This window comes from Pituophis catenifer, unplaced genomic scaffold (assembly GCF_029215685.1).
Source record: "Pituophis catenifer annectens isolate HBS135680 unplaced genomic scaffold, rPitCat1.0.hap2 SCAF_3, whole genome shotgun sequence".
In the NCBI taxonomy this organism is placed as follows: Eukaryota; Metazoa; Chordata; class Lepidosauria; order Squamata; family Colubridae; genus Pituophis; species Pituophis catenifer.
The window spans coordinates 73087902-73100458 of NW_027256883.1; the positions used below are offsets into that span (position 1 = coordinate 73087902).

The following is a 12557-nucleotide window of genomic DNA, read 5'->3' on the forward strand; positions in this document are numbered from 1 at the left end:
CGGATTCCGCTTATTAAAAAAAAAACACTTTAAAGAGGAAAGTCCCGGTTAATTCTGATGGACGGGAGATTTTTTATTATTTTTTTTTTTAGAGCTGCTGCGGTGAAAAATAGCTAACAATATAATCGCTTCTCTATTCGATTGCTCAATCATACAGAGTAAATACCGTTGTTTCCCCGCCCTAGTATTTCCCCCCCCCTATTATTCTTTGCAGCTTCCTATTCAATAGATTTGCTTCCAGTCTCTGGTGCTAAAGTTTCAGATCGTTTTAAAGCCATGGGGAATGGGATGAATAAGGTAAACTCTGCTTATCTTTTTTTTTTTTTTTTTAACCTTCGGGGTTGTGCTCGCATGCGAGGGTTTAGGGGGACCCACAGAAAAAGAACCCTCCCACATCCTTTTCCCCCCCCTCTCCGCCCCCCCCTACTTTTCCGATCCTTGCTTTGATCGGTACAATAGGGATACGTTTTGAGTTAACACTTTGAAGAACATCCTGGATGCTTTGTAAAAGGACCCAGCAAATTAGCGTTTCTCTGCAAAGCCTGGGGGGGAGGTGGGGTGTTTGGGGAAATATAGGACGCGTGTCCGCCTCTCTGCGTGAATCCACACGTGCAACCAGATCCGACGCCCTTTAATCTATTCGGAAGTGGGTTGCGCCGAGTTTCGGTGGGTTTGGCTCGCTGTTTAATTCACGCCCCGTCCTAACGGGTTGCTCAAAAGTGACTCCAACGGAGCCGATTCATCCATCCACGGAGATCGGTGGATCTGTAAAGTTGGAAAGCACGCGTTTGAACCGCCTCTGTTAGAATAGCTTGGTTGGGGGAGAGGAGAAATAGTTGTCCTAAAAATAGAAGACAAAACACACACACACACACACACACCAATTAAAGCTGCCCCGACGCGCAAGCTTTATTCGGCAGCCTCGAGATCTGCCTTTTTTCAAAGTTAAAGCTCGGCTCCCTCTTCCCCGTTGAGTATTGTCATTTGCATTAGAAAGCCGGAAATGCTTGAGATCGTCGAAGATCTTGCAGCTGGGTTCAGTCAGCAGCTGGGCGAGGCCTCCTGGGTGCTTTAAATCCCTTGCATAACTCAGGAGCTTTTGCCAGGACAAAGGTGCTTTTTTTTCAAGAGGCAACTGGACTTTTCTGGGTTCTTTTTTTTCTTTGAAGAGGTTTCTCTTCTCATCCAAGAAGCTTCTTCAGCTCTAGAAGCACAATTTCAGGGATTCGCTTAACAACCGTGGCAAGAAAAGTCATAAAATGGGGGCCAAACTCACTTAACAAATGTTTCACTTAACAGCAGAAAGGTTTATTTATTTATTGGTTCAATTTATATGCCGCCCTTCTCCGGAGACTCAGGGCGGCTTACAATAATGCATTAAGCAATAGCCTTCATACTTTTGTATATACCTGCTTAGTAGGGCTTTCGCCCCCCCCCAAGCGGTGTTCTTTTTTTATACAAAGTCAGCTTATTGCCCCCACAAACCGGGGTCCTCATTTTACCTACCTCGGAAGGATGGAAGGCTGAGTCAACCTTGAGCCTGGTGAGATTTGAACTTGCAGTAATTGCAGGCAGCTGGTGCTACTTAACAGCACTTTAGTCTGCTGCGCCACCAAGGCTCTTTTCCTACCAAGGTTGGGCTCGGTTGTGGTTGTAAGTCGAAAACTACCGATACATCATATCGGCATGTGAGCTCCCCATTTGTAATAGCAAAATAACTTGAATTGAAGCTGATTTTGTGACAGTACTTCTGCACATACAGGTGGTCCTCGATTTGCAATGTTTCATTTAATGACTATTCAAAGTTAACAACCGCACTGAAAAAAGAGACTTATGACCGTTTTTCACACTTAACAACCATTGCAGCATCCCTATGGTCACCTAATCAAAATTCAGATGCTTGACTCATATTTAGGATGGTTGTAATATCCTGGGGTCATGTGATGACATTTTGTGACCTTCTGACGAGCAAAGTCAATGGGGAAGCCAGATTAACTTAACAACCGTGATACTAATTTACCAACTCGAGTGATTCGCTTAACAATTGTGACAAGGAAGGTCGTAAATTGGGGTAAAAGGTCATAAGTTTAGAATGGCAGGAGTACCTGAAGGAAGTTGAAGGTGGTCCTTAAAATGCTTGAGTTATAAAACAATCAAAAATAGCATGCTGAAATTGAATCAATTGAATGAATAAAGTCAAAATTAACAGAAATGATACATTCGAAATTCCTAACTTGGGTTTCCACAAGGTATGAAATCTATCCCCAAGAAGAGGTAATTTCCATAATTTTTAGTCAAAGTGGTTGTGATGCTGAGGTTAGTAGGAATTTCTGTGCTATATATTTGGAGGTCCCCTACTTGGAGAAGATTGCTTTAAGTCAACCTCCCCAAATCGGGTAGCATATACCAATTGACATTTACAAATTGTTTTAAAGAGGCCTTGTCAGGGTTTGTGTTACTATATTCAGTTCTTTAGATAATCACCGGATAATTAGCCTGAGCCACATCAAGATTTTTTCAAGAAGGTTGTGAGATGGAAATGGTGTGTCCATTTGCTGATGAGTCATAGAATCATTGGGCTGGAAGGAACCTTGGAAGTCTTCTAGTCTAGCCCCCTGTCCAAAGCAGGAGTCCTTATTCCACCCCAGACAAATGGTTGTCCAATCTTGAAAACCTCCAGAGATGGAGCACCCATAATTCTGGGACGCAAGCTGTCAGGAAATTCCTCCTTATTTCAAGGTTGAATTTCCCTCTGACAAAATTGTTGCTTCTTGTCCTGTCTTCAGGTGCTATGGACAATAAATCAGTGCCCTATGACAGCCTTTCAAGTGTTGGAAGACTTGAAGTATTATCATGTCTCCCCTTGGCCTTCTCTTCATTAGGCTAAACATACCTAGTGCCCTTAGCCGTTCATCATACAATATAGCCCGCTTATCTTTTCTGCACTCTTTTTAGGGCCTTAGCATCATTTCTGAATCATGGTGACCAGAACTGGATGCAGTATTCCAAGGGTAGTAGTCTCATCAGTGCAGTATAAAACAGTATTATCAGAGCCGTGGTGGTGCAGTGGTTAGAATGCAGTATTGCAGGCTAATTCACTGCTCACTCCAGGAGTTCGATTCTCACTAGGCTCAAGGTTGACTCAGCCTTCCATCCTTCTGAGGTCGGTAAAATGAGGACCCAGATTGTTGGGGGCAATATGCTGACTCTGTAAACCAATTAGAAATGGCTGTAAAGCACTGTGAAGCGGTATATAAATCTAAGTGCTATTGCTATCAGGTCCAATAATCTGGATGCTACCCCTCTGTTGATGCAGTTTAAAATTGTGTTGGCTCTTTTGACAGCTGTCGTACACTGCTGACTCATACTTATGGGGACCCACCAGAATACCTAGATCCCTCTTACAGTTACTACTGTTGAGTTAGGCATCTCCTATTCTATACCTATGCACCTGGTTTTTCCTGCCTAAGTGCAGGACCTTACATTTCTCACCACTGAACTGCATCTTATTGGATAGGGCCCAATACTTAAGTCTGTCAAGTTTCCTTCTGAATCTTGAGTCTCTTCCAATGAGTTGGCATTCCCCCCAGTCCTGTGTATTAAAACAGAATTACTACTAGGATGAGGAGAACCATCAATTTGATCTTTTGGGCCAATGCATCATTTTTTTTCTGAGAGAGGATGCACTACTTACCTCCCAAGAAAACAGCATTTCTGATTTGTCTGTTTTAAGGCTTTTAAAAGCATTGGCTGCATTTGTAGGTTTCCACAATTAAAACATGTGTTTCATGTTTCCTACAACCTTAAATGTTCAGGTTGTTATATGAATCCAGATTGTTTACTTATATGTATTATTCATTGTTTGTTTACGTATATGTATTATTCATTGTGTGTAAGTACCATTAATTCTTAAAATTCTATACCATGTAATCACGGATTAGCTAATTTGTAAACATAATTATCCTGTCTGGACCTTCAAGATAAGAAAACCAGCTGTTTTAGATTTTACCTGCCTCCCTACAATTAATTTTATTGATTGATTGATTGATTGTCTTTCCATTAAGTTGTGTCCACGTTTTGAGATTGCCTGGACCATTCCCATTCCAGTTTTCTAGGCAAGGTTTTTCAAAAGTGGTTTGCCACTGCCTCCTTTCTAAGGCTAAAGCAGGATTAAAACTCACAGTTTCCCATTTTCTAGCCTACTGCCTTAACCATTATACCAAACTGACCCTCGTTATTGGTTTTATACCAAGAGGCAAAATAGGATACCATATTTAACAGTGGCCTTTGTCTTTAAATTTGGGTATGTTTCTTATATTAGAGTTTTATTCATTTTATGAAATTCCTGATGTTTGTACAATAGAACTGGTAATAGCTAGTAGTGCAGGCTTATGAAGGTGAAAACCCCCCCCCACACCATTAATTTCATGATTATCACATACAAATGGATGAAATACTAAAATAATGTAACTGATTTGACTGCAAGGTGAAAGTGAATTCCTCCTCCAGAATTAAATGCACAACTTTTAGAAATGAGGTTTGAGCTACATATCTGCAGATGATTAGTGTGAAGAGATTTTCAAGAAACTCTTCTTTGTTCTAAATTTCAACTTGTCCATGCAATTGTAATTTGATGAGCCTATAAGATTTGGAGAGGAAACAGGGAATAGCTTGAATGTCTATTGTTTACAGTAGCTGTGTTTAAGCTCAGTTGTTGTGATGACTTCATTGCAAGGTGTGAGTGGGGCACAATAGGGGAAGTGGGTGTGACCATAACAAACCCATTCCACTTTGCACTTTGATACTTCCCTTTGTAATACATGGGCCGTCTTGGCACAAGAACAAAGGTTAGGTTTTAACAGTTGCCCTATTGTAGTTAGGGTCAACTTGGAATGAGAAAAGGAAGTTCCTTGCTGAGTGAGGGGGCTTGGACGTATTTTTGTTCAATGACAGTAGCTAGAGCTTGGCTTGGCACCAAGACAGCATGCAAAGGTCTGATGAAAATCAGGTGCTAAACTACAAATTTATATGCCCCTGGATCTGATTTGACCTTCATAAGTTGCCTTAGTTGGTCAACTGAGTCTATCTTTTGGTCAAAGCTATATATGGTTTGCAGAAGAGAAATCTGCTGGTGGGATTACTTCAATTTTCAAAACTCCCTTTGTTCTAAGCCGGAGAGGCTTACTTCCTTCCCGTTACTGACCAGGACAGCCTCCAGAGCTTGCAAACAGCTGCTGTTGCCACAATTGGTGCTTGGATCATCTGGCTATTGTTTGTTCCTGCCTTGGGTCTGACCAATCGGTAATGCCACCCTAGGTAGCATGTCCGCTCTTGGAAACCTACATAGAGTGGAATGAGAGACATTCACTCACATTCTTCCTTTCACACACTCTCTTTTTGTCTCCAGGTTGTTTTTCCCTTAGCCTTATTTTAGATTACATGCTCTTCGGCATCACAGGCTCGGCTGGATTGCTTCCTGCTTATTCCAGAGGATGGTATAGCTCATCTTGCCCACTAAGATGATATAAAGTCAAAGGCAGCTTGGTGCCTTCCCTTTGGTTTACATGGGCAATCTTGGCACAAAAAACAATAGCCAGGTTTTGCACTGCAACTTCCAAAACCACTGCAACTTCCAAAACCAAGGAAAATGGGGCTTCCAAGCAAGCATCAGACTTGGGGCTGTTTTATGCTATGTACCAAAATGTGATACATTACTGATTTACTGTCATTTCCCAGTTGTCCTATATACAAATATTTATTAGATATTTTAATCATGTGTCATCTCTCTCTTCAGACTAACTCATCACTCTCATTTTTCCTCTTGCCATTCTGAGCTGGGCATCTTCATATCTGTATTTTGTTGTCTTTAGAAGTGATTCATAGCTTCCAGCCAAAATCATCCTCTTCTGTTCTCTAAATTTTCCTAGTGGCGGTGTTTACTTACGAACAGGCTTTAAATGATATTAAGTATGATAGCACATTATAAATGTTTCCCCTTTCGATTGTAATGTAAAAGCAGGAAATACGTACATACATACCACTCAAATTATTGTGCTTAAAAGACATAAGGGTTCTTCCATACCATCATCATTTTCATTTCCTGAACCCTCATCAAAAACATTTTGAAGCTCAACTGCAATACTTGAGAATAAGGGGAAATCAGTTGTCCCACCTTAAACTGCTGTGGGTCCTGCAGCAGCAAAAAATCTCACCCACATTCCTTTTGAAGAAGAAGAAAAAAAAGAAAACAACTGAGCAGTTTACAACTTCTTCATTGTTTTCATGATGGAAAACACACAAAATTCTTGTTAATGTTTTTGCTATTCATCTTGCATGAAAGGAAGTTGCAGAGGTCTCGGGTTAGCATTTCTCTTTCAAGGTTTTAAACCCAGGAGTTGGAAAAGAGGTTAGTGTAACAAAAATGCTCTTCAATGGAAGGAACATCTCAAATAATAACACAATCCTTTTAGTTCCCCTTGCCTTATTCTCAGTGAATTTAATGTCTCAAACTTCTGAGTAAATCCAAGTTTGAAATGTGATTTCTCTACATTGCACAATTGCCCAGGATGCTTTCTCATACCCCCATTTTATATTTGCGTAAAAATTACCTGGGTAGGTGGGCACACATCCAAGCAAGCATTGACCTGCAGCCACTCATGGTTTTTTATTTTCCAAGAATTTCTGTGTCATGCATTCTTTGCAAATAAAGTGATACGGGAAATTAGTACCGTATTTTGCAACATTCTACAGCAGGGGTGTCAAACTCGATTTCATTGAGGGCCTCATCAGGGTTGTGTTTGACCTCGGGGGGAGGGCAGGGCTGGTGTGTGTGTATGTGTGTGTCCAAGTGGGTGTGTCCAGAGTAGGCATGGCCAGCTTAATGTCACTCATTTCGGGGACGCCTGTGGTGGCCTGGGTGGGGCTGAAGGGATCCACTTTTGCCAGTAGTTTGTTTTGCTAACACTCTACCAGCGAAAATGGAGCTCGGAGGAGCCACACAGTCTGTTTTCACTGGCAGAGGGCTGCAGGAGGCCGTCTGGGTCGCGCACGGCCCTCCCGAGCTTCGTTTTTGCTGGGAGGGGCACCGCGGGCCGGTCCTTCACTGTTTCCAGGGCAGCCCCGTGGGCCAGATCTAAGTACTCCTACTGCTTTAACACAGGCATTTGCCACATGTTGCTGATTTATCACAATCTACAGGGCATAGTATTCCCGGCAAACGTCCTACCTCAGATATCCTGTATGGGGTGCATTCCTGAAATGATGAACAAGTTTCCTGCCTCCTCCTTTCCCATTGTCAAAGGAGCCGACCTAGGAAAGATCATGACTGGCAAGCTAAATCTTGACAGTGGTTTTTGTGGAAGCTGGTAGGCTTTTTGGTATGTTGGGTTAAAGAAGGAAAAATCTCTGCAAAGCTGATGGTTTTTTTTTTTTTTTTTTTTATCCTTGGTCTCCCTTTGAGTTCAGGCTTTTCCACGCCTGCCGACATTTCAAAATCAGAAACCGGAGCGTGGTAGCCTCTAGGCAAAATGGGCGGCATACAAGTCCAATAAATAAATAAGTTCAATGTGCCTTGGGCACACCCTCCAACGTTATTTTGGGTGATCTTTCTAAGCAGCATCCAGCATGCTAGACTTCCAGATGATATAAGTCGGGGGTCTCCAACCTTGGCAACTTTAAGACTTCAACTCCCAGAATTCTTCAGCCAGCTTTGGAGGAATTCTGGGGGTTGAAGTCCACAAGTCTTAAAGTTGCCAAGGTTGGAGACCCCGGATATAAGTAGTCCTTGAGTTACAGCCATTCCTTTAGTGACCGTTCGACATTATAGTGGAACTGAAAGAAGTGGCTTATGAACATTTTTCACACTTAACAACCATTGCAGCATCCCCATGATCAGAATTTGGGCACTTGGCAAGTGGCATATTTATGGTGTTGCACTGTCCCAGGGTCATGTGGTCACCATTTGTAATCTTCCCAGCTGGCTTCCGGCAAGCTAAATCAGTATTGTGGCCTGTCAGCCGCCTGTGCAGCTAGTAGCTGATTCCAACAGCGAGTAAGCTGGTGTGGTGCTGCGCCAGCAGCTTGTGCAGCTGGCACTTGAGTCAGACAATGAGGAGGCTGGAGAAGATGTGGTGCCAGAGGTGGGGATTCAGCCAGGGCCTTCAGAACCTCCAGAAGCTCCCATAAGTGAAGAGGAAGAAGAGGAGGAGACTCTTCTCGATGCACGGGCACGTAGAGCTGCCAAAAGGCAGGAGTGGCTCCTCAGGAGAAGGTCTCCTCGAGAATAAGGCTTGGGGCTAATTGGCCACTCCCTTAGCCTATTTAAGGAAGGACGACGACTGAGGCAATTTGCAGGGAACAACTTCGTTCACTCTCCTTCGTGTCCTGATCATAGTTCTCTTATCAGTTTCCTGCAAATTGCTTCTGGGCTTTCTGCCAATCATAGTAAGATTACGATTATTTATTCTTTGGATTCTTGTAGGCTGTTAAGAAAGTTAATTAACAGCCTTTGTTTGAAAAAGACTGATTTAATTTAGTAAAGTAAGGTTTGTACAGACTTTGTGTGTGCTGCGTTCTTTGGGGTCCGTAGCTGGGGCAGAACAGTCAGTGGGGGAAGAGCCACATTCATTTAACAACTTTGTTACTAACTTAATCACAGCAGTGATTCACTTAACAACTGTGGCGAGAAAGGTTGTAAAATGGGGCAAAACTCACTTAACAAGTATCTTGCTTAGCAGTGGAATTTTTGAGCTCAGTTGTGGTTGTAAGTCAAGGACTACCTGTATATTGGAAAAATTGGAAACTCCCTTCTATTGACTCACGTTGTGGATCGCAACCTTTTGAAGTCAGTGGGCTCCTTTAAAATTTTGTGAGTGTGTTATGAACAATGAGGCAATTTGTCTTTTCACAAAATGATTGCTATGGTGGATAAGACCAAGAATAAAACTGGTAATGGAGCTCCCAGCCACCTCTGCTTGTCTTGTTCTCAGAATTCTTATACTGTATAGAGCAGGGGTGGGTTCTACTTACCTTTACTACCGGTTCACATCGTGCCCGCACTTCTGATGACGTCCGGGTCAGTGGGCGGAGCCTCCTGCCAGTTTTACTACCGGTTCTTGTGAACTGGTCCAAACCGGGGGCAACCCACCACTGGTATAGAGTCCAGAAATATACAAGCAAACTAATTTAGAAATAATATATGTCAGTTTAGAGGCAGAGCAATTAACCTAACTGTTGAACCCTGAGCTACAAATACTCTCTTCCATTGATAATCTTCTAACTCTCAGATGTTTTGGACTGCAGAACATCTAACAAGACACTTGTTAAATGTGTTTTGCCCCATTTTACAAACTTTTACAATCTAGAGGGCATCAGGTTGTATACCCATGTTTGGAAAATTATTTTTTTACTGTTCTTAAATTATAGGACATTGTGATTGAAAGGTATAAAACATGTCATTTAAGTGTAAGACAGTGTGGGAATGTGACAAGAAATAGCATGTAAACCTTAACTGTGCCTGAATAGTGTTCCATTCTGTATGCAAATTGACCTGCGTCATACCATATTACCACAAAAGATTGACATTTGATATTATTTTGTTCCTCTCACAGATACTTCCTGGTTTGTTCCTTGGAAATTATAAAGGTAAGATGAGTTTTATTAGATGTTTTTGCAAAGTCCCCAGCATTGTGGTGGGTGGGCTTACAACTCTACCCCCTTAGAAGTTTTGCTTACTCCTCCCAAGGGACAGTGGCTCAGTTTGACTTATTTGAAAGATACATGAGTGCCCTTCTGATCGATTTTGCTAGGAGTTTTAAATAACAAATATAAAAATTAAAATTAAAAACAATCTTGGCTTCAAGGGCTAATATTCTATAGCAGGACTCTCCAAACTTGGCAACTTTAAGACTTCTAGGCTTCATCTTCCAGATTTCCCCAGCCAGCATGGTTGGCTGAGGAATTCTGGGAGTTGAAGTCCACAAGTCTTAAAAGTTGCCAAGTTTGGAGACATCTATTCTATAGGCAAAAGTCTAATTTTGCTAAAAATTCAGACCTTTTGTGATCTGCATACAATACAGTGGATCTTCTTGAGAAGGAAAAATTGGATCAGGGAAATGCCATTTGCTCCCCCTTATCTAGAGCGCTTACTGCCCTTACTTCCTTTTCAAAATGGATCCATTATTATTGCAGCTACTCACTTCTCCTTAACTTTTTTATCCCTAGGGAATGTTTGCAGGGGCGGGTTCCAAATTGTGTCACTACCGGTTCGCTCGTGCGTGCGTGCACGCTCGTGCGCATGCACAGTGTTTCTCACATGTGCAGAAGTGTCCGGGCGGGTGGGCAGAGCCTCCTGCCGCCACCGCTACCAGTTTACCCGATCTGGTGCAAACTGGTAGCAACCCACCACTGGATGTTTGGCACTTCCAGGCTGCCCTCTCCCCAGCCAAATAGTTGTTGTTTCACACTTAGTTCCAGAACCTGAAAAATCTAAATAGGTAGAAATTCACATTCCTGTTAGCTCCTTTAAACATTGCACCATCACAAAAGTCATGTAAGAAGGAAAATAATTTCACTTTATAATTTCCATTAAACTTTAGTTTCAGAGTTAAAAGGGGGACACCATATCAGTTTCATTTCTTCTGTGAATATCAGAAACTTCAGCCAGAAAATGCATCTTGCCCAGCCTTGATTTCACATGCTGTCTCTCTTCAGTTTCTCCAGCCATCTTTGAGGAATGCTGTTTTTTTAATGTCCTTATGGCCAAACTCTGGACAAGATTGGTTAATTTTAAATATCATTTACTCAAGTAAAACAACTTCAAATTTTGGCTTATGAAGGTAGTTTGTTTCAATTGGCCGTATTTAATATTCCTCATGGTTTAGGATTTTGACAGACCCCTCATCCAGACTGAAAATAGAAGCGAAAGCTGTAGGAGAAGGTGAAGGGACCAAAACTACTTTAATTCAGTTAAGTTGTGGTTTCATAATTTGAACCGGTCCCGTATGCTTTGTTTGTCTCTTAAAAGATGAAATATAGAAGTGTTTCCCATTTGCTTTAGCATTCCCTTTTCGATTTTGAGACAAATATGAAATGACAGACCCTTTATCCTACTTTGCTGAAAAATTATTCAATGTTACATCAGAGAAATGGTGTGTTAGAGTGGCAGGCCTTTGAAGGTTAACCACATAATGAAGAGAAAAGATAGAATTGTAGGTTGTTACTTTGAAAAGCAGAATTCCGAGCTGCATCTCAGGTCGGTTGAAAGAGTGCATCACTTCTGATCATACTTTGACATTGTGTTCCTCTTTCATCAGAAACCCCCAAATGCATTACATTTTGTATTCATGACATCAGAATGATTAACATAATTGCCAAATCATGGCCTTCCCCTCTCGTTAAGAATTCTGCTTAGGCCTTTGTTAGAGTATAGGCAACAGAATGGAAAATAATGTGAATGACCACTTTTCTGAAGACAAAACATTGCATCAAATGAGAGATAGGTAACCTGGCTTTATTAACAGAGGGGAGATGAAGGTTTGTGTCTATAAGAAACAGAGAATGGATTGATACACACAATCTCATCTGAAACTTAGTAGAATCATACTGTGAAAAAATTTGCTTCGCAATATGAGCTTAAAGTCCGAGGCACTCGGTGTCACGAAACCAAGACCTGGTATCTGTTTCTCATTTTGGTTATTTTAAATCTTGCCTTCTGTAGTTACGAAGACCAAAATATAGCTTAACTTTTTTTTTTAAAGAAGTGTTTGTGGCTATAGCAAAAGTCAACACTTAATGAAGTTCTCCAGTCTTGCTACTTCATTTTTTTGTATAAAATGGCCCTTGAGATACTCTGAGCCATTCCTACAGAGGTAATATATAAATAACTTAAAAGTAAAGATAAAATATTTTTGCGCCTCCCCCTTCCAAATAGCCAATATATGGATAAGTTATTTGTTTTGTCAGTCCAGTATTGAATATCAGAATTAACATAATTTCTTATTGAATGTTAAAATTAATATTCCATTTGCACATCTACCCTGTTTCCCCCAAAAGAAAACATCCCCTGATAATAAGCCCAATCAGGCTTTTGAGCACATGGCAATAAGGCAATAAGTGCTTATTTCAAGGTTCAAAAAAATATAAGACAGGGTCTTATTTTCAGGGAAACACGGTATACAAAATAGAAGTTTACTCTTAATGTTTAAATTAAATATACAGATGATGCTCAAGTACACATATTGAACTGGAACTGTAGTTAAAGTTCTTTCTCTCCCATTGAGTGGAGCCTATTATGGTCTGTATATAATTCAATCCCAGCATGACAGTGTAGCTTTGTGTGTGACAATTTACAAGTTGTCCATTTATGATTATTCATTCAACAACAGTTTGAAGTTATGAGAGCCTTGGAAAAAGTTACTTACGACCCATCCTCAGAGTTACAACCATCGCCCCACCCCTGCAGTCACATGATTGCAATTTGGGCACTTGGCAGACAGCTTGCATTTGTAATGGTTGCAGCATCTTGCAGTCACGTAATCATGGTTTGCGAACTTCCCAGA

At 41.3% G+C, this 12557-nt stretch overlaps 1 protein-coding gene across 1 annotated transcript in view; it reads left to right on the plus strand.

The window, feature by feature from the left end:
- The first annotated feature begins 258 nt into the window (after positions 1–258).
- The window catches only part of DUSP22 (dual specificity phosphatase 22), a 39749-nt gene continuing 27450 nt past the window's right edge, over positions 259–12557 (plus strand). The window contains exons 1-2 of the mRNA XM_070942542.1: positions 259–297; positions 9609–9642. Of these exons, the coding sequence (XP_070798643.1) occupies positions 277–297; positions 9609–9642 (55 nt within the window). The 5' untranslated portion in view covers positions 259–276. The remainder of the gene's footprint in view (positions 298–9608; positions 9643–12557) is intronic.